General features: G+C 37.3%; 1 protein-coding gene across 1 annotated transcript in view; it reads right to left on the reverse strand.

Moving 5' to 3' along the window:
* Positions 1-21,411, reverse strand: part of TRAPPC9 (trafficking protein particle complex subunit 9) — a gene marked incomplete at both ends in the record, with an annotated part of 532,119 nt that overhangs the window by 478,786 nt on the left and 31,922 nt on the right. The window contains 2 exons of the mRNA XM_082499259.1: positions 1,287-1,413; positions 18,881-19,024. Coding sequence (XP_082355385.1) covers positions 1,287-1,413; positions 18,881-19,024 — 271 coding nt within the window. The remainder of the gene's footprint in view (positions 1-1,286; positions 1,414-18,880; positions 19,025-21,411) is intronic.

Genomic DNA, 21,411 nt, shown 5'->3' on the forward strand with positions numbered 1-21,411 from the left:
CGTAAAAAATTCACTCTGAGGGTGGTGAGGCACTGGCCCAGGTTGCCCAGAGAAGCTGTGGCTGCCCCATCCCTGGATGGCTTCAAGGCCAGGTTGGATGGGGCTTTGAGCAACCTGGGCTGGTGGGAGGTGTCCCTGCCCATGGCAGGGGGGTTGGAGCTAGATGATCTTTAAGGTCCCTTCCAACCTAAACCATTCTATGATACTGTGACCATTCTGATTTGGCATACAATCCCATCTGACCGGTACAACCATATGGCTCCAGTCAAACCTGCACCTTAAGCAAGCACCTCCCACACAACAAATTGTTAGTGTGAACAGACCTGTCATGTTAAATGCACTACAATTAGTTAGATAAGGCCTCTCTCTTCAGTAAATGTGAAAAAAAAAAAAAAAAAATTGAAGTTAGAGGGAACATAGCAAAAACAGTGGTATGATGAAAAATGGTCATAGAGTAAAACATTCATTTTCATTTTAGGGACTAAACTTAATCTGAAAATAAATAGAATTTTCACTGGTTGGTTGTGCACCTTGTTTTCTCTTTGTGATACCAGAACTCTTGCTTCACAAAATGTTTGATGACATCCCACTGAGAACTCAAATCTCTATGAGAACTTTTTCAATAACTTCTACCATATTTTTTCTGAATAGCAATTATCTTTCCTTCAAAAAAACACTCTTTGACAAAGATTTTCTTTTAGCCTTTTCTTTTATTATTGATGCCCAATGGCTGTTTTCTCTCTCTCTCTGACTCCCTCTAATACTTCATGCTAGGCTTTAATCTAAACGAGGTATTATTCATTGGACTGACTGCATGATGTGTCTTGGCACACAGGCACAAAAAGGAACATAGATTTAGAATAGGCCAGTGAAAATAGGTGCCAGCTTGAAAATGCAGCATCTGAAAAGGAACAGCTACAAAAGTAATCAGTTCCAGCCGAGTTCCAGGCTCCACGGATGGAGACAGCATCCAACTCATGGACTTTCGGTATAACCAGGTATCTAACCTAAATCTCAGCTGCAATTACAAAATACTTTTCTTCTTGAGTGACTTTTTTTTTAAAAAAAGAAACCTCTCTCCTTTTGAAACTAAAGACCACAGAAAGTATTTTATGCTCAAAGGCTCTATTTCTGCCTAAGAACTTCTCAAAACAATTTGACATTTTGACATTTTTCCATGTTATTGTGAACAACTTACGTAAACTGAGAGGACTACATCCTTCCAGTATCCTTTGAAATTTGACAGGTACTGCGGAAAAGTTAAAGATTTTATTTTGGAGTCTTACCTCACAATAGGCAATTTGGTGAACGGAACAGGAGGTAACTTCAAACCATCTGGAAGAGTGATGAATTCCATTGTACCAGGGCATTTTGCTGTGTAGCTTTCCAAGCTCTGTGTTACATCTTTCTTTTCTGGAAAATAAATTTGTTTAAAATGAATCAAAAAACAATTGCAAACTTACACGTAACAAAAGTTTAAGATGAAGTTATAGCCTAAAGTTTTACCTTTTTTTTTTACTATTTGTTTATACAAAATAGCTCTAATGGAATGCCAACTAATGTTTGCATACAATGCTTAGAGGTATGCTCCAGAAAGAAGCCTTAATGGATTGATCAAATATAACTAAGTGACCTGAAGTAAGACAGTTTTCTGGACTTTTCAGAATTTTGAAGTGTCAGTCTATACCTGCTCTCTGTTGATTTTTTCATTGTCGAGATAAAAATTTCTACAATTTATCTAGTAAGTCTACATATCCAACATAATTGGCATCAAGCATGCTAAGTTTATTAATAATAGCAGTGTTATGTGAACAAGCCCTGTTCTGAAACATTAGCTGAAACAATACCAAAGGCAAAGAAGAGAAACAAATTACTTTTGGTGTTACCTTGTGTTAAAACTACCTAATTCTTAAAATAATTGTACTATATTATGTTACTAAATCATAACTGGTAAGAAAATTTTTCTTTGGTTTTGCTTAAAAATACAAGAACATTCAACAAACATGTTATTTGGTTTATCTTCAGTAACGTATAATTAATGCTTATGAATTTTATCCAACAATTATTTTCAACAAAGTATATAATTGTGTCTTCAGAAAAAATGTCTGTATGGAAATATATGGCCTGAACACAAAATTATATCTCTCTGATGAAATGAGAATCCGTGAACAGAAATAAGCCTGAAAGTGTGCATTTAGAGGGGAGAACGAGATAGCTGAAAAGTCTTAGACCTACATTGTTTCAAAGCACAGTGAACATTCCTCCGTATATGTGCTAATAATAAAAATAACCATTCAGTAACTAAACCGTTTCTAGAAAATACTTCAGAGGTAAAAATACTCAACGATAAAACAAAATAGAAAAGAGAAGGGTCATAGCAAATACTGCTTTCCAAAAAAAAAAAACCAAACCCAAAAACAAAAACAACAAAAAAACCTGCTTAGACAAGTGTATTGGGTTTATGCAGCAAGGTTTTGGTAGCGAGGGGTGCTGCAGGGGTGGCCTTTGTGAGAAGAGACCAGGAGTAGCTTCATGTTGGAGACACCTGGTCCAGCCAACTCCAAAATGGACCTGCTGCTGCCCAAAGCTGGGCTCATCAGCTGTGTTGGTGGCACCTCTGCGATAGCATATTTAAAGAAGGGTAAAAAATGCTGCGTAGCAGCTGTGAGAGGGAGGAGTGAGAGCAAATGTGAGAGAAACATACCCTGTAACCCATGCTGCTGCCCGAAACAGTCTCGGGCCTTGAAAGGCACAAACGTCCACTGATGTTTGTGCTTCCCACATCAATCCAGCCTAGTTTGTAAGCTTCTAAGGCCATGAGTACATACTCTTTCAAAGCAAATACACATTGATTGTAATCACTTTCACTATGAAATCAATGCCACATAACTGACAAATTGCCTTGCTTGTGTCTGTTTATCGCTGAACTGTCTCTTGAGCCACTCGCCACATTCTAATTGCATGTTGGAAACGTTCTCAACAACACGTTATTAGACATACACGTACACTCAGATCAGCGAAGCACAGCCAGGAGTTGTAGTGATTGAAGACTGAGTATTTCAATAAAAATTTCAGGCTACAGCATTCAGGTTGTTATTTGCCATGTTATGTGAGTAAGGGCACATAGTACCAGTAGAATCCACAGAGATGGAAAACATCACAGCGACCAGAATGATGAAGACAACACTACAGTATGTGTTTAATTCTGCTTGAAACCGGAGGTCTGCAATTCTGAAGAACTGGCTTTCATTTCCTAGTGTGAAACACTATCAATTATTGTATTCAAAGAAAGCATGCTGCCACTTGCAAAAAGAATTTGTTTATACATTTGAGAGTCGCATTTTTATTTCACAGTAGAAGCTCAGCATGCTTTCTGCAAAGACAAGGCTAAAACAAGACATTCTTCTACGCTGATATTGTGTGAAATGCAGTTTAAAACATGATGCTGGCAAGCAGCAGCTCTATTACTTTTTACTTAGCACCGCATCTCAGCTGAGATGCTAAAGGAACCTACATCAACCGGACACAGCAAGAAGCATTTATGATGCAAAAGAACAAGAGCTGCATGATCTTGCCCGAGAGCCACTTCTGAAAGCCCTTCTCCCTTGACTGAGCACCTCTGCTACCTGACCTCTGTGGTATGAATGAATAATAGACTCATAGAATGGTTTGGGTTGGAAGGGACCTTAAAGATCATCTAGTTCCTAACCCCCTGCCATGGGCAGGGACACCTCCCACCAGACCAGGTTGCTCAAAGCCCCATCCAGCCTGGCCTTGAACACCTCCAGGGACGGGGCAGCCACAGCTTCTCTGGGCAACCTGGGCCAGTGCCTCACCACCCTCAGAGTAAATTTTTTTTTTTCCTAATATCTATTCTAAACCTACCCTCTTCCAGTTTGAAGCCATTACCCCTCATCCTATCACACTGTTTCCAGTGGTCTTCTGGAAACAGTGTTTTGTCTCCTGGTTGGACCAAGTACAAAGCTGTGCACTGGCAAGCCACCTGGGTCACCTCACTTTTAATGTCTGCTCATGGGGGAAAAAATGCATCTTCTCTGAGGTCTTCCAGCATTGTCCCCTCGGTGGATTCAGTTAGCAATGACAAATCATCTAGGATGACTTTGCAGGTACCTGCTTTGTATTGCCTTCTCAGAGGTGCCATGCATACTTCTCTGGGCAACCTGATGCAGTGTCTCACCACCCCCATGGTGAAAAATTTCCTCTTAATATCTATTCTAAATCTCCCCTCTTCCAGTTTGAAACCATTACCCCTTGTCCTATCAATACATGCCCTTGTCAAAAGTCCCTCTCCAGCTTTCTCGTAGGCGCCCTTCAGATACTGGAAAGTTGCTGTAAGGTCTCCCCGGAGTCTTGACTTCTCCAGGCTGAACAACCCCAACTCTCTCAGCAAACTTCTCTGCTTAGTCAAATTTTCAAAGCCTAATAGTTCCCAAAAACCTGGTACAGACAGCTACTTTCAAACAGCTCTGAATTTTCCTAGCATCTGCCTGGCTGTCACCGCATTTTGACACAATCAGAAACCGCACCAACCTCCTGGAAGGACCTATTCAACTACTAAGTCTCCTGACGCATAGTTTAGAAGACTGTCTGTGACTCAAACCATTATCACTAGTACTTATCTTTCTTTTTGCAAAGAAGAGATAGAAAACAGCTACTCTTTGAGGTCTTTACCCACCTAGTGTCTTCATGCTTCTATACATCAGCAGGAAAGCAATCACCACTTGATCCTCTGACCTGAGAATTCACCTCAACAGCTTTAAAAGCCTGCGCTGCAGCTGGAAGCACTACTGGATACCCTTGAGTAGGTATTACAGAGACTCATTTATTGAGTGACAAATGATGGGTTATTTTCTCATCCAGAATAACTACGTTCACGATTTTTTTTTTCTCCAGTGTCTCTCCAGACTCATTGAAAGATCAGGATCATACAACGGCTGCAACCAAATAAAGCTGAGCAAAGCCACGGGCAGTATTGCCACTCCAGCACATACTTCTCAGTTTGTTCAGTATAACCACTTAGTACAATTTCCCTACTTCATACCAAGTTGTTTTCATTACCTTTTTTTGGCTGCTTCTGAAAATTGAAAGTTTTGCAAGTCCACCAATATTCTTGGCAATTTTTTTGGTTAACTCCTTCATGCCAACACAATAAATATTGGTTTTGTCCCAAAGCTGCTTCAAACTTTTTTCTAATACGAGAACACAAAAATCTGAAAGCTTCAGTTGCACAGTTAGAAACCGTTTGTAACGGAAAGCTATTAAATGTGAAAAAGTCTTTCTGCTGGTTTCACAATAATGTGAATAAGTATTTCACAAAAATGGAGCCACTGAAAAATCAGACCAGGACAGGAAAGTTTTTAAGCACTTCAGTAACCATGATTTAACAATATCACACAAGCAGCACCTTATGCCTTGGCAGGTAACGGAGAAAATTAGAACACCACAATTGCTATAACTGTACATTTCAGCTCTTTAACTTTAATATTTGAAGAAATTTAAAATATATGCACTACCCATTAAAACCAAAATCAAATATTAAAAATACAACATTTGTTCTCTGAAAAACAATTGGTTGATCTTGTTTGGATCAAGTCATTGTGTCCCTTGCAGAGCAACCTACAGCAAGGTAGAATGAAGAAAGGGAACATTTTATGTCTGACCTGCCAATCATACTGGAAGAGAAACACGTTGCTGTTTCCTTATGCAACTTGCTAAAATATTGAAAAATGAAGTCAGGAAACAAACAGCTAAAAGCCTTCTGACTTCAGTTTCCCCCGGTGGTAAGCCCAGAATCAAAGTTTTAACAAAAAAATCCAAAGTACCTGGGGTTCTTTGTGCTGACTGACCTTCTCCTTCCCCCTTGAAAACAGCAAATAATGTTCAAAAAGGAGAAAGCCGAGGAGACCTCCTGCAGCAGTCACCCCTGAGAAGTGGCAGTCAGCTGGGCTACCCAACTCTCTCAGGAACACAGAGTCAAACACGTCCTTGATAAATTGCCAGTAACATGTAACAGAAAAGTCAGCCTGACAGCAAAAAAAACCAGTAGTTTCTGCACCCAGAAACATAGATATTTCCTTCACAAAAAAGAAAGAAAGTTGCTCAGTGAGCCCTCTCACAACTAAAGAAGAAGAAAAAGTCAACATCTGCTGCCAGGGTGATCTCCAGCACCACCTTGCCATCAAGACAGAGTGTATTCTTTAAACTACAAAAGAATTTCAAAAAAGCCATGAAATACATTGAGACCCTCACAAAAGCTGAAGCAGAAATTGAGTATTCATAGACAGCAACTGCTACAAACTCTTTACTTTGAAGTTAATCACTAGATTATAGCACGTATGCAAAGATCTTTGTGACCTTTCAGGGAGTCCCTCAACTCTAGTTTCGGGTAGAGGCAGATGGACAGTAAGCAACCTATTTGTATACTCAGTGCATCACCCTTCACCACCACAAGCAAGCTCGTGCTGTAGGTGAAGTGCCTTAGCAAGATTTGCATGATCAATCCACTAATTCAGTATTTCAGTTGTTTAATTCAGCAGAACAGAGCAGGTCTCCTCTAATTTGCAGGCAAGCATCATCTGTTTCTCCGTTACATTAAGTTTGATAGGTACAGTTTGACAGCATTTTCTACAGTTTTAGTAAACAAACAGCATCTCTAATATTTTCCTGAAAAATACATGGATCAAGTAAACACAACTTCAAACTGCTCAGAGATCCGATACTTGAACAAGTTGCTTTGAAAGCAATGCAAGGAATGCTGGGGTTTCGTTCCAGTATCCTCCACTGCACTAAATCTCAGCAACTACCTATGTTTTTATACTGCCCTGAACAGCTACATTTCAGACTCCTACCTATATTCATGAGGTCATCGGTTAGACAAGGAGCACGTGCAAGCCGACTGGTCAACTGGATGACAAAGTGACCGAAGCGAGTGAGAATTAATGGTCTTTTTTCCTTTGCCCCCTCAGGGCACTGTTAGAATCTGTCTTTTCTATGTGTAAACAACTGTCATGAAAATTAACATCTCTGATTTGTTCTCCACACCACATTTTGTCAATAGATTCAAAGGCTCTTCTTATGGGGAAAACCAGATAGGCACCGGCAGACAACATATTATATGAATCCTGTTTCTTGGAGAAATCAAGCAAAATAAATCTCTAAATAAATACAGTAGAGACTAAAACTAATAAAATTCAGTTTGGCATAGAAAAGAGCAGGAACAAGAAACTAATTAATTTATGCTACCCAGAGAGCTAGAGATAGACTCACTTTCATGAACAGATCCTCATGAACAGTATCAAAGAAAGTGGCTGCCTCCACAGAAAGAAGAGAATGAGAGCAAAAGGATTCAGTTATTTGTTGTGTAATAGCTCATCTTTGAAAAAGAAATTATCAGCTTTATTACTAACTTTGTAGGAAGCAGGGCAGAAGAAGATAGTCTTTTCAACATAAAAATAGAAGCCTTGTCTGTTAGAAACAGAATGTTTTCTACTTCTAAGATGACCACTGCAGAGAGAGAGAATGGGAAGAGACTGCCTAAACACACCATGGTCTTCTATTACAAGATTTTTAATAATTATATAAAATGTTTACAAATTAAAGTACAGGCAGTTTGAAATTCACAGTTAGCACTAAATTATTTTCGCATAAAATCTCATGAAAAATTGACATAGCTGAAGTCAGAGTTCAGAAACATGCGATTAAAATTTCAGTATCTAGTTCTCCACCGTAGCCGAGAACTTCAGATGTCTGTATACATTGAATACTACAAAAATGTTTTGTACATACAGAATCAGTATGTGAACCACTGAACAATATTAATGATTTTTTTTTCATGTTAAGAAATACCAGAAGACCTACCTTAGCATGAAGTGGAGCAAATTAAGCATAGATAAATTCCACAACAAAAAACATTAAGGACTGCTGCAAGGCTGGTTTTGAGCAAAGTAGGCTTTGCGAAAATTTACAGATACAACAGCATTAACTGTTAAAAACACCTGATTTTGTATTTTGGGTGGAAGAAGCACAGAGACAGAAGATGGCAAGAACAACACACTAATTTCTGCAGGACATTTTTCCCAATATACTGCTATGCAAAGTAACAGGAATTTGACCAGAGAGGATTATCATGATTCAGAGTTGCAATGCCTCCATTAGTGACACAGAGAGAAGACTCTTGCTTGAGAAAAGGACAGTTTAATTGGTTAAAAAAAACTAGACAGCTGTCTGAAAACTTACAATGAAAACATGTCGGCTCTCTCTACTAACTTATAGTTGAATTTTCCCATCCTTTTGAAAATCAGATTTCTTCAGTATCACTCCTAGATCCTACTCTTCTTAGCACATCCAATCATACTCAACGGACATAATTTGGGGAGTTCACCAAAGTACATGAGTGATGCTCTTTTAAGCATGGATATTTCTTTTTACATATAAGGTGCTACTTTCAGTAACAGCCTTGATTGCGCCTTCCTGTGGATTTTAGGCTGAAGACAGCAGTATGGAGTCTGTTAAGTGTCATGTAAAATTTATTTGAATTTTAGTAATATAGCACCTTCTAAAATAGCTTCCTTCAGTATAAAAATATTAGCTCTTAAAAATGCAGCACAAATTCTTCATGTCTTCATATTGCCAATTAAAGTATGCTTTTCCCTAAGTAATCTTTTTCTGGAACAAAAACTCTGCAAATTGTCTTCATTCGAACACTTGTATCTTTTCCCTCAATTAATCAAATCAGGCTTCTTCAAAAATCAGAGGTGAAGATAGGAATTTTGAGCTAAAACTCAGAAACTTAATTTTGTTCATGAATGACTTCTTATAAATTAATAGGAAACTTCTGTCATAAAGAAATGTACCGTTTTATTTTAAAGCCTGGTCTTCCGTTTTACCTAAGAATTTGGACCTGGTGTTGGCTGGAGTTTTTGTCTGTACCTTATCAACATGGAAGTCTAAACAAAGGTAAATCACACCTGAAAGACTTTCAGGTTTGGTTATAACACTAGACAATTTGGATCAGTCTTCATTTGCATTACAGTGTTTTTCTTTCGTATAACATATGACTCAAAAAACTGTTGGTCTTCATCTTTTGTGCTATGCAAATTAATTTAAAACTTTTATCGCTCTTGCTAGTCTACTCAGTCTCATTTGTTTATTCCACTTCAAAATTAATAAATTCACTGAATGAGGACCTGAACCAGAGCTAATCAAGGAACATAAGGATAAGCAGATCATTATTTGAAACAGATAAACACATATAGGCATTGTGGTTTTCCTCTTAGTAATCTTTAGTTTCTACATAGTCTAAAAGACATGTATTTGAGGAAAATAAATGACACCTTTTTAATAAAGCAGTTTGAGTGAACTTATTAAATAAGCCAGCTTGTCTCTAGAAAACACCTATTCCAGAGAGAGATTTTAAAAGAATAAAACACGCCCAGAGAGTTTTACCCTGCCGCTACTATTTTAAGTTTAAAAAAATGAAAAAGTAAAAAAAAATAAAAAAAGAAAAAGGGTTTATTAAAAAGCAGGAAAAAGCGTTGCAGATAAACAACTCCCAGCCACAGGAACATGAACATGTAACAGTGCTGAAGTTTTATAGTACACAACTGAGGAAAACACAGAACTGGATAAAAAGCTGCAAAACTCATGGTACCATGATGAATAAGAGTAGTTAAGTGGCTTCTAAGAAACTTTCTCCCACTTCATGTACAATCTCAGAAGTCTTTTATTACAATATGTCAGAAAGCATTTACATTCAAGCTTTTTTAAATATATTCATTCTTACACCATATTGTGCCGCTGCTATACGTCGAACTCACATGAGGCGACAAGTCTGTTCAATTACATTTTTATATATCTACACACACACATTTTTTTTATATATATATACATACACAGATAAGATATGACACTATGCTGAAGCTGTAAAAAGATTTCCAATTAATGGCTGAGAACATACCATGCTGCTATAAATATTCCCTGGTAATTATATTGAAGATTTCAGTCTCTATCCTGAAATCAGTTAATTTTAATATTGCAAAACCAACCAAATTAGCTCCCTTTTGAAAAATTTATTGGTTAGACAGAAACAACTTGCAGGTACTTTGTCAACTAAAATACAATGCGGTGCACTAAAACCAGTTCATTAGTGTCAGTTAAGTAAACCTCACTTCAACTCAGAAGTTTATATTGAGTTTTAATTTGCAGTATATTCTCTGTTCAGTCCGATTAAAGCTTCATTCTTTTCAGCCATTGAAATCAGTAACTTTTAACTTTCTAAAAATTAATTTACACACTATAGAGGATCCTTGGGGGAATGCTATCCTAATTTAAATGCAGTATTCAGGAATGACGTTCCTTATGACTACGAAACATTGCAAACTCCTGACAGGCTATATCCATATTACCAAGTATTGCAGCCCAAAAGGTGAGAAGCTATAGAGCAAAGCCATTGCTGCCCACATTGCACACACTTTGGGAGATTACTTGTGACAGTCAGCATAAGCAGACCTTTTAACAGAAGGTTTCCAGTACAGGATCTCTTATTTTCCACTCTCAAGAAACAATATCACAATCAAGTCTGCTCTAGAAACTCTTTTAAATAACCCTGGCTCAGCAACAAATTGTGATATTGCCATTTTTGCCAGTTTCCTAATAGCTTACACCTGTTTTGGAAAGCAAAAGCCACATGACTAATAACCTCTTTGCTCAACACCATAATCTCATTCACTTTTTGCTTCTTTCTACCTCTTCTAATCAGTAATTAATCAATGTACAAAAAGGGTATTTTATTTTTTTTTAATTTGGGAACATTTTATTAACTAAATCACACTCGTTTAAATGCTCCATCATTCCTTGGAGAGAAATGACACTTCAAAGATGTTCTGCCTCCTCCCATAAGATCACAAGTATCCGTACATCTACTATTGTTTATTATAGTTTCTCATCATTTAGCCAGTACAGATATCAAATTTACTGAACTCCAGATGGGTTCAAGGGATGGAATTCCATTTACCTTACTTCAAGAGAAGCATTGATGACTACAGTCAGGTGCAGGCACCTGGCTGGTACTGAGATAGCCGCATACGTGTAAAGGGAGTGATGAATATTGTCAAAAGAATCACTGTGATGGCCAGGTTCATTAGGATGACTAGGATGCAGATTGAAACAAACCCACCTCCTTTGTTAGGAGAACTTCCATCCCTCTCTAAACTCAAAAAAGACAGAGATACGTTTGCCATTTGTAGTTTTAAAATAAGAACGAAGACAATTTAAGAAATCCATTCATTGCAACTATTAGTAGCTCAACTATTTAATTTTTTAATTCTTTTAGCATCTTTGAACCTTATCTGGTACCTTAAATTTATTACTACTCATTTCACAGTTCAGATCACTCCCCACCATAAACCATTTCTAATTACACTTTGAAAGAATTCCACAGATTTATTCTCTGTAGAGGAACGATGAAGCCTCAGAATCTTCCTTTGTAAAAAGAAAACCTTGATCAAAGTTTTCTGATGCAGCTTAATCTCCCCTGAGAGTCCCTCTTTATACTTCAATTATGTTTCCATTCTGGCAGGCTTCCTGCTTCTAATCATACAATCATTGAATGGTTTGAGTTGGAAGGGACCTTGAAGATCATTGAGTTCCAACCCCCTGCCATGGGCAGGGACACCTCCCACCACACCAGGTTGCTCAAAGCCCCGTCCAGCCTGGCCTTGAACACCTCCAGGGATGGGGCAGCCACAGCTTCTCTGGGCAACCTGGGCCAGTACCTCACCACCCCCACAGTAAAGAATGTCTTCCTAATATCTAATCTAAAACTCCCCTCTTTCGGTTTAAAACTGTCACCCCTCATCCTATCCCTAAACTCCCTGATGAAGAGTCCCTCCCTATCTCATATTTGAAGAAGTTATTAGCTTTCATGAGTTCAAAAAGTTAAACCCAGAAAAGACTTTTGAGGTGTATGTTCCTCCCCCCATCTCATTTAACTTATCGGGGTTGATATTCCCTTCTACTTTCTGTGTTTGGACACAACATCCACTTTCATGTAAGTAAACTTTTTTTTTTTTCCCTCGCCCAACTGCATTTATTTTCCTGTTTAACTACCCTTGCTTTTTTCATTATTTTTTTTGATTTATTTTAATGGAGAAGGAGAATACGCTTACTGAGAATCTACTATGACATCTTTAAACAATCTCCATACTACCAGCAAACACACCACTCCTTTTAATTTCTTTCAATTAGCTTCTTTACTTTTACGTAGCTCCTCCTTTCAAAGTTTAATACCATTATCTACGTGGTTTGCCTATTTTAAAATCAGACATTCATATTTGTTTAGCCTACATTTTATTTCTAATACTGATAATCTTGTTTCCTGTGACCTAAATATGAAGAACAGGAGAAATAAAGAGGAGGAACACTATGGGAATAGGCAGGAGGAAAGGCAAAGAAAGGGGAGCAATAGCGAGAAAACAGCTGAAACAAAAAAAAAAAAAAAAAAAAATGAGCTGAAGCTTTCAAGAACTCTTGCTACAGCAGTCTAAACAGGGAAAAAATGAGAAAGTCACAGCAAGACAAACGAGAGACCAGGATACAGCTAGGTGAACATACAGTAACACGTTGCTCCAGCAGTCCCTCAAATTAAGAGGTGGTTTTAAGTTATTCCATGCTGTAGAGTAGCAGTAGTTATTTATAGGTTTATAGGTTATTCATATCCCTTTCTCCAGTGAAATGCCATATAGTCAAACCTGTGTGGGGAATTACAACTCGCCAAGTGCCCATGCAGCTTGGTTTCATTTTCCCAGGTGGTTGGGTAGAAATTCAGGACAATGTTTTAAGTAAAGGTCTTCAGAAATTGAGTCTGGTTTTTAGTGTTGCCAATATGGGCTTGGCAGAAGGGTTACACTTACGGACATTTACACATTCACCTTTAGTCTAGCTGTCAATTTTTTACAAGGCCAGTTTAATATTCTTTCTTATTCCCTATATTTCTACATAGCAATTTGAAATTTAAGTATCACCAAGTGAATGCATATGCAATCTGTTCTATAAATAAAAATGTCTGTAAAATACTGCATAGTTTCCCCTTTCATGCTGTAAGATAGAAAGGCAGATTTTTGAGTTGTCAGACACCACATCTGACATGATCAAATTACGATCAGTCCAGGCTTAACCATAATTTCTAAAGATAAACGAGGTTTGAGGATTTTTTTCTTCGATCAAGCTCATCACTTCTTTGCAAAAGGCACAGACCTCACCCCGGCAGTTGCTATGTCAGCCATCACCTGAGCACAGCAGTCTTGAAAGGAGGATGAAAAGGTTCTGAAAGGGATCGCAGATTATTGGCATGCAATCCCTGGTCCTCCAACCACCACCAACTCTAAGCTGTCAAGGCATCAAAGTGGTCTGCCCAGCCAACACTGACAAGTCCATCACTGATCTAGAGGATGAGGGGAACTGAAATAGCATTCAGCAGAAATTCTGGCAGAAATTCTTCATCAGGGAGGGTGATCTCAGCACAGGTGGAGAATCAGTATCTTCTGGAAGGTGAGAGATTGTTGTCATGAGCAAACAGCCTGGAGCCAAACTTACAAACCTCTAAGGTTTGCATGGCATGGATCAACATGTCATATGATTTTGAAGTGCCAAGTAACAGCCAACCCTGCAGTAGGGATAGAATCCTGCCACCATGGAGCTCAGAATCACATCAATGACATTTAGACAACTAGGGATGTTTCTGAAAATTCAACTCAGGACCATTGAAAGGAACAAAACCCTTTTTCCTAGGTAGAGCTATGTTTTTATCATCCCACTGACCAAGTGCAGCCATGGCATGCAGTCGCTATTTGAGATAAACCATAAAACCAACTCCTGACCAAGTAACGATTGCAGCCGCTCTGTGGTATTTCCTGTGTAATGCCTGGATGCAGATATTTAAAATCAGCATACTGAAAATCAAAATCCACACACAGAAATCCCTCCTAATGAAGGCTGATGAACTCTGTTGATAATGTTTGCTTGTGAAGATAAAATATCTAGCTACAGCAAGGAAATGCTAAGTCCTTCATCGCAGGCAGGACCTCATCTGTCCTGTGGTTGAAGAGAAGTGTCATAACAAGTCTTTCACTAAAGATTTCATGTCTTTCAGCAGAATCAGTGACTGTGGCCAGGGTGATTAGTATCCACCGGGGGAGGGCATGCCTCTAGTGAAGGGCTATTTGTAATGAAGCCCAGAGTACCATTTTCAGTTGGCCAGGGCTAAAACAAATATATTCATGACATCAGTAGGAAGACAAATAAGCTAAAATTGTTCAAAATCTTATATTCAGTGAGCAAAGAAGCCCTGACAACCAGATCAGCAAAACTGGAACAACAAGTGTATCTTATTTGCTAAGCTGCCAGACATTTTGTGGTCATGTCGGTGGAACTTAGCCTATTTATTTTTGGTCACTACTGCTGCTGAAAAGACTAAAGGCAGAGGTCATCACAGAAAGACTCTGACTTACATGATATCCACTACTCTGTGTCTTTCTGGTTTTGAAAGGTAAACATGGACATACACGAGAGGCCACACAGTTGTTCTTCAGATTGTTAGCCAACGCAGTTCTGTTTCTAAAGAGAGTATTGGTGTTAATCTAGGGAATGATAAGAGCAGCAGAACAGATGTTTTGACACACCAAAGGCCGTGCTAATGCTGTAATAGCACCTGTGCCAACAATCCAGTTAGCTAGAGATGTACCTTAAGGGTCACAAGAGAGCTCAGACAGTCATGCGGGCTGTATCCAAAAATCAATAACCATGATGGAGAGAAGAAAAAATACGGAACACTGTTATTTGTCTTGTCACCTTTGCCTGCTGACTGTTGAGGTCCACCAGGTAGAACTGGTGTCAAAAGGCCAATGTGCACCTTCATTTTAGTCTCCACAAGCTCAAACCCCTGCAAAATTGCTTTGGGAACCAATCTCTGTCCTAAAGTCTGGTAACAGAGGATGCAGCTGGAACTAACAGTGGTAGTCCAATGATCTGAGAATCAACCATGGACAGGAATGACAGGAAGGCACCCTAGGACATTTCAGTAGTACTTCTAGAATTCTGTTCTCTCCATCACCTGTCACTCATCTCAAAATAAAGACATCCAGAACACAGGTTAACAGTTGAAAAATTACTTCTGCATGTTTAATGAAAGGTAAAATCATCATAAAGTTAGTAGTTCAGTTAATTAAGTACACAACAGACAGAGCAGTAGGGATCTTGGATTGAAACCTGTCATCTCACTAGAAGGCTTAAAAGAACTAAAGCACAACAACAATCACAGGGCAGAAAGATCTTAATGGCAGAGGTATACTGAGAAGCACTGAAAAGTGAAACTTCGAGGATCTTTAATGAACTGAACTCGCCCACAAAAAAAGGGAATGAAGCATTCCTAGTTTCATCCCATAACACAAATGGTGAGAAAAGGTCACCTCAGTGCACTGAGGTCTTTTCCACCAAAAGCAAAACAGCAGGCAGGACAGCTGGAAACCCGCTGAACGTCTGAAAGACTGTGAGCTTGCAGGGGTGACAGACATGCTCTCTGTAAGTAGTTTCTGTGTGGACAGTCACTTTCGATAATAGCTGTTTCCAAGTAGCTCTGTGTTTAGACAGGCCCTAATAGATGAGCTAACTCAGAATCATTTGCACACAATACAAATCACAGTCCTTTTAAGGAGTATGGATATTGTTAACAAAGGTCCACAATAAAATACTGGGTTTTTTTCCAAGTATCTGACCTTACCCAAATCAAATTCAGTGTGAGTTGTACACACAGTGTGGTGTTTCAAGAGGCAATATGCAAAAGAGATAGATTTCATTCCAAGCAACTTTGCAATTGTACATTTTAATTCTTATTTAAAGAAAGAGTGACTCTCAAGGGCTTGTTAACATTAAAACATAATGGCCTGAGATTAGCGAGCTTTTATGCAGAATTTGGTACCTCTCTTTCCTAAGCGGATGACTGCATTTTACATATTAATGTAACTAAATAGCTTAATTTTAAATCAGACTCTTAGCTTCCATGTTGTTAAAATAGTGACTGACATCTCCCATTTACTTGATGATACTTTTTATTCAGATTTGCCAGGCTGCAAGGTTGGAAATTGTAATTCAAGTAAACATATACAAAAGTTGTATTTTAAAATAATCAAGTGTCATTCAATTAAAATGTAAAAAAATTTTGTTTTAAACATAAACCAGTTTTGACTATGCATTTGTGTTCTGTGAATAGAAGCAAGAACGACTAATTAATAGATCTTTCATTATAACTACTAAATCTCATCTTCTGAATTTCTGCTTGAAGTGAAAGAGGAATCAATTTTTTTTCTGTTTTCTGAAGTCCCAGTATCTCAACTTCAACTGAACTAGTAAACGAACGGAATTAGATTAACAAACTAGAACAAGAGAATATTCCTTTTCTGTGTCTAGAGGAAGCTAATCCTGAGACAAAAAGGGTTAGAAGATAAAGTTCCAGTGCCAAATATTTAGCTGGTAACTTTCTTTCAGCTTAGTTTTCACTTCCGTTTGTTCTATTTTCAAAAATGATCTGCAAACTACCCGAATTTTAAATACAAATGTAGGATTTAACATATATTAGCAATTACAACTTTAAAAATATGACATTTATTTGATTTAAGAAAAAACAAATTCAGGTAAAAACTTTGTTTTAAAAAGAGTGAGTTTTCCTCCACCTGGTAACTTGGCAACTTTCTAAGCAGCATGGGAAAACAATAAAATCTTAGCATTCTTGAACTCCAATGCTACTGTATTACTTCCGTTTCCTAATTAAACCTCTAATTGGTTAAGAAAACCTGGAAGTTTCAGTCATGTGATTATCAGAGAAGAATACGAATTACACCACTTTTTAAAGGTTCACAATATAAGGGAAACAGTTCACAGAGTTAAAATAGTAAGTAGCATAATCCTATGCATTCAAATCTTGCTTTTGTCCTTTACTACAATCCAGGGCTGACGGGGGGTTGTTAGTTTATTTTTTCCTAGTATTCTGATATTTTAAAAAGAACTATACATTTTAAGTAATTTTGTATGCTAAATGGGACTCTTGCACAACATCACACGATATCAATCTCAGAAGAATTACATAAAAATTACAAGCCAGAAATACATTTCTGGCACTGTCATCCACACTCGAGCTAGTTTGGAACACCATTAACCATGTCTGAGCAACATGCTATCAATAAAAGACTTCAAACACAACAGCAAGTTCTATTTTGGATGTCTTCAGGAGGTGAGAAAAAGATTCAGCTACTTTTCAAACACACTGGAGAACATTTAGTTTGATTTTTCAAAGACACTAAACATCACAGTTATCATAGGTCTTATGAAACTGGAAGCTTTACTCCAACACGTAAAGTCGGAAGACAAAAAACACAAAAGTTGTTTCGCTTGATTTCAAACCTTTTTAGGATTAGGGATGAGCAATATCATATGTGGACATGCAGAGTACAAGAGCATAAAACCTTGTCTTCAGCCAAACTTTCTACACATAAATCAATGAAGCTTCATTGAAAGCCCTGGAAAATCCAAGGACCTTTTGACAGCAAATAAGGTCTACAGACAGAAAGATATTTTAATACAGTTTATCAGTTCCTGTCAGTTCCTCTCCTTCCTCCAGTACTGATTTGAGCCACTAAACAGAGGGAATTTACTGGCAGGCAAAGACCTAAAGATCACCAGAAAAGTTCTTTGCTGCAGGAGTCACGAAGGAGAGACTTATGGCCCTAACTAAAGGAGAAAAGAGAAAAGAAAAAAAAGCTACACCATTTTACTCCCATCCTCTTATCGTAAACAAGGGATAACTGGAAAAAACAAATGCATTTTTTGCCTAGGTTACTGTGAATCAAAAACATTCTTTTAAAACCTTTCACAGTTGCAGTTCAATCTCATTAATCTAGGTGATAAAAAAACTGTTTGAAATATTTTTCTTAAGAAACATAATACAAACAGGACAGGTGCCACTTTTTGCCTTTCCAGGTGATTTTGTAAATGCTGCACGGCCCTCCCCCGCAAAAGGGTCCTCATGCACATCATTACCATTTCTGTAAATCGTCCACAGATATTCATTCCATTGACAAATTTAATAAATCCCACTGAATTTATTGCTGAATTAAAACTTTTTTTTTTTTTGAAAGAAACCACAGAAACTTACAGAAACTGTCCTAGTTAAACACTGTTAAAATCAGAAGCTGAACATGCTGGAACTACAAGTTCATTTTCTCAAATACAGTGACAAGGATCATGCCTACTCCCTTAGATGAATTCTTTATGCACACTACAAATGTTTTATCAGAAAAACAGATTTCATCAGGAAACTCATGGTACATACAGTCTGAACTACCGTACACTCTTCTTTTCTGAATTAACGTTTCAACCTCAACTCCTCTCAATCTCTTCATTAATAGCACTTGTAATAATAATTCTTTTTTTAATCCACTTGCAAATTAAGCCCTCTGATCATACTAGATGATCTCTAGAGGTCCCTTCCAACTCTGAAAATTCTGTGATTCTGTGATACTCTTAATATTTACAGAGGAAATAGAGCATTAGGCTTGAGGCAGTCAATCTAGAGATGGAAACCATTAAAGGACGTTTTATTTTAGATACCACACATCAAGGTCAGAACACTTACATTTAAAACTAATAACACTGATGTATAATTGATTACCATCAGTGAGCTACCTCGTGCATACACGGAATTCCCTAACTTCTGTACTCTCCATTACTTCTCTAAGTATATTTCAAAACAGTCACATTATTTGACTGTAGGACAGAAGAAAGTGTGAATATCTCCTGCTTTTAAAAATCATACCTTGATCAGAAAGAAAATCCAGCATGGTCTGGAGAAGGAACGACAGATGCCTGACACACAGAGCAGGATTGCCCATTCTTCTGGAAGCATATACTAGTTCGTGAAGCAACCGCATCTGTACTGCAGCCCATCCTCTATGAGTTCCTATAAAGTAAGTAGTCATTTAGTACTTTTTAAAGCTAGAAGTCATCACAAACCACTTGGTTTTGGCTTTCTTCATATACAAAGCAGTATTTTAATGACACTTATAAAAATTACATTATGGAACCAATAATTACAAAATCCAAATCTTGTACTCAAAAGAAAAATTAGGATCCTTTAGTTTGTTTGAATATTTAAATGTAAAAGCAATTTTTGTTTTATATGCTTGTCTGTCGACTAATAAATTTATCATGAGAATTCAGAAAATGAAGCTAACACTTCCCATGAAGTAAAAACAAAATGATACACAAAACCTTTAAAGTTTTATATTTTTTAAATTCTCTGAAAGAGAAATTCACATGAGATTCCATACATAAACTTCATTTTTATCCAAATCAAGTACTTCTTAACTCTCTTTAAAGGTCAAGCAAAAGAAATTTTCTCCACATGCTTTTCCGGCCATTGAAAGTCAGTAAAAAGCAATAAGACTACAGGACATACGGCATATTTCCTGATTTTCAGTCTTTAAAAACTAAGTTTCAGACTATAAATTATTTTATATTTGCAAAGTATTTATGGTAAAAATATTTCAAAGATATAATATGCACTACTCTTCACTAAGCTTAACCTGGTTTTAGTAGTAAGCAAGAGCAATCATTATTAAATAACAGATATTCCAAAACGTGCAATACTTCATCAACTTCTAAACAGCCTTCCATCTAATATTACCCTTCAGCATTTGGCAAACTTTCCTAGAAATATTTACTGCAATCAAATCTTGAAAGTTTATATTTTGCACGCAAGAGTCATTATTTTTCATGTGTGAAATGTCGTTCTTATCAAGTACTTCTTACAGTTTGCAGTGATCTTTCCATATGTCTCTGAAACAGCCATTTTAGGGGTAAAATCTAACAAAGCACTTGAGTGCAACATAACAGTACGGTAAAAAATGAAAGATAAACACCAATCGTAACTTCTGGTTTTTTTAATCGTCACTTCTTGCAGAACTTCTACAACCTCTTCTCCCAACACAAGTCCCATTTTAGTCTTCTCCTTTTCCATCATAGGTCACAGTCTATTTTTTTCCAGCACATTCCCTCTTCCTAGACTCTTTGTATCTTTCTGGCTAATCCACTTGGCATTTCCCGCCTCCTCCTCAGTGACTGCTAAAATCACAACAGTTTTTTTAAAAAAACAAACAAACAAACAAACAAAAAACAACAACCTAACCATCCACACATACAGTGGGTTGTCTAAATGCCTGTTTCATCAGTGGAGCTAAGAGAGCTTGGAAAATACCACCTAGTGGGTAGTCAGATGAGTTTTTCCATATTGTCCCTTGACTGAATTGACTCGATAGCTCCATTATTTCAGTGGCTAAATGACCAAGCATATACAGAAACAACTAAACTTACCACTGAACTTACAAGACAGCATTGAACTGGAATCCCAACAATAGCCAATGTGCTCTCAGTAAAGGGAGAATAATATTGTGGCTGCTGTTCCTTCATATTTAAACGAGTTCAGAGTTTTCATACTGGTGAACCCCACCTCCTTTCCACCAACACCTGCTCAGTCCATTGCTTGCTGCTCCTCTCCTGCAGCTACACTATTTAGTGAATGGTCCCCAAAAATGCTACTATACAACAACATGGGGCAACATAGAAAGGTTTACTCAAAAGGAGTTCCTAAGCAGTGTATTAGCTGCCTCTTCCTTTACAGGAAAAATGCAGTACGGTATATTAAAATCAAGACAACTTTTTAAATTATTACTTTATATACAGCTTTAGATAACATTGATAAAATTGTTGAAACATAGCTTACCAAAAGAAGGGCAGCAAACAGCACGTAACTTGTAGAAAGTGAACACAGTATTTAACAGCTACAAGAATTAGCATGTGTTCTTATGGACAGTTTTTCCTTTGCTTTTTAATAGATGCAATAAAATAGTAATTCAAACAATATATGGCATCTAAAAACTGTTGAAATGTCTTAACCAAATGCTAGTCTTACAGATTACATCAGTCTCATCTAATTTGTGGGAAAATGTGACCTATTCAACCCTACATATACAGATATAATTACATTATATGTATGTATGTGCGTCTGCATACAAAACTATGTAAAAGAATCTTTCATTCTTTCATTATAAGATTAAACAGCAACAAATACCAAAAGAAATACAATTTCTGATACAGAAGTTGAAGGCACTTTAATTGAAAAAATACTCAAAAATAAAATATGAACTTTCTTGTACTGAGAAGTGTATAATCAAAGACATTTTTGAAAAAAAGTAGAAATGAAGCTCTCATAAATAAAACATAATTATTTGCTGCAAACAGAAACACAGCAACGCATTCAGCAGTGGCTCACAGAAATTTGAAATTATT

This window comes from Vanellus vanellus, assembly GCF_965231255.1.
Source record: "Vanellus vanellus genome assembly, chromosome: 2".
NCBI lineage: Eukaryota > Metazoa > Chordata > Aves > Charadriiformes > Charadriidae > Vanellus > Vanellus vanellus.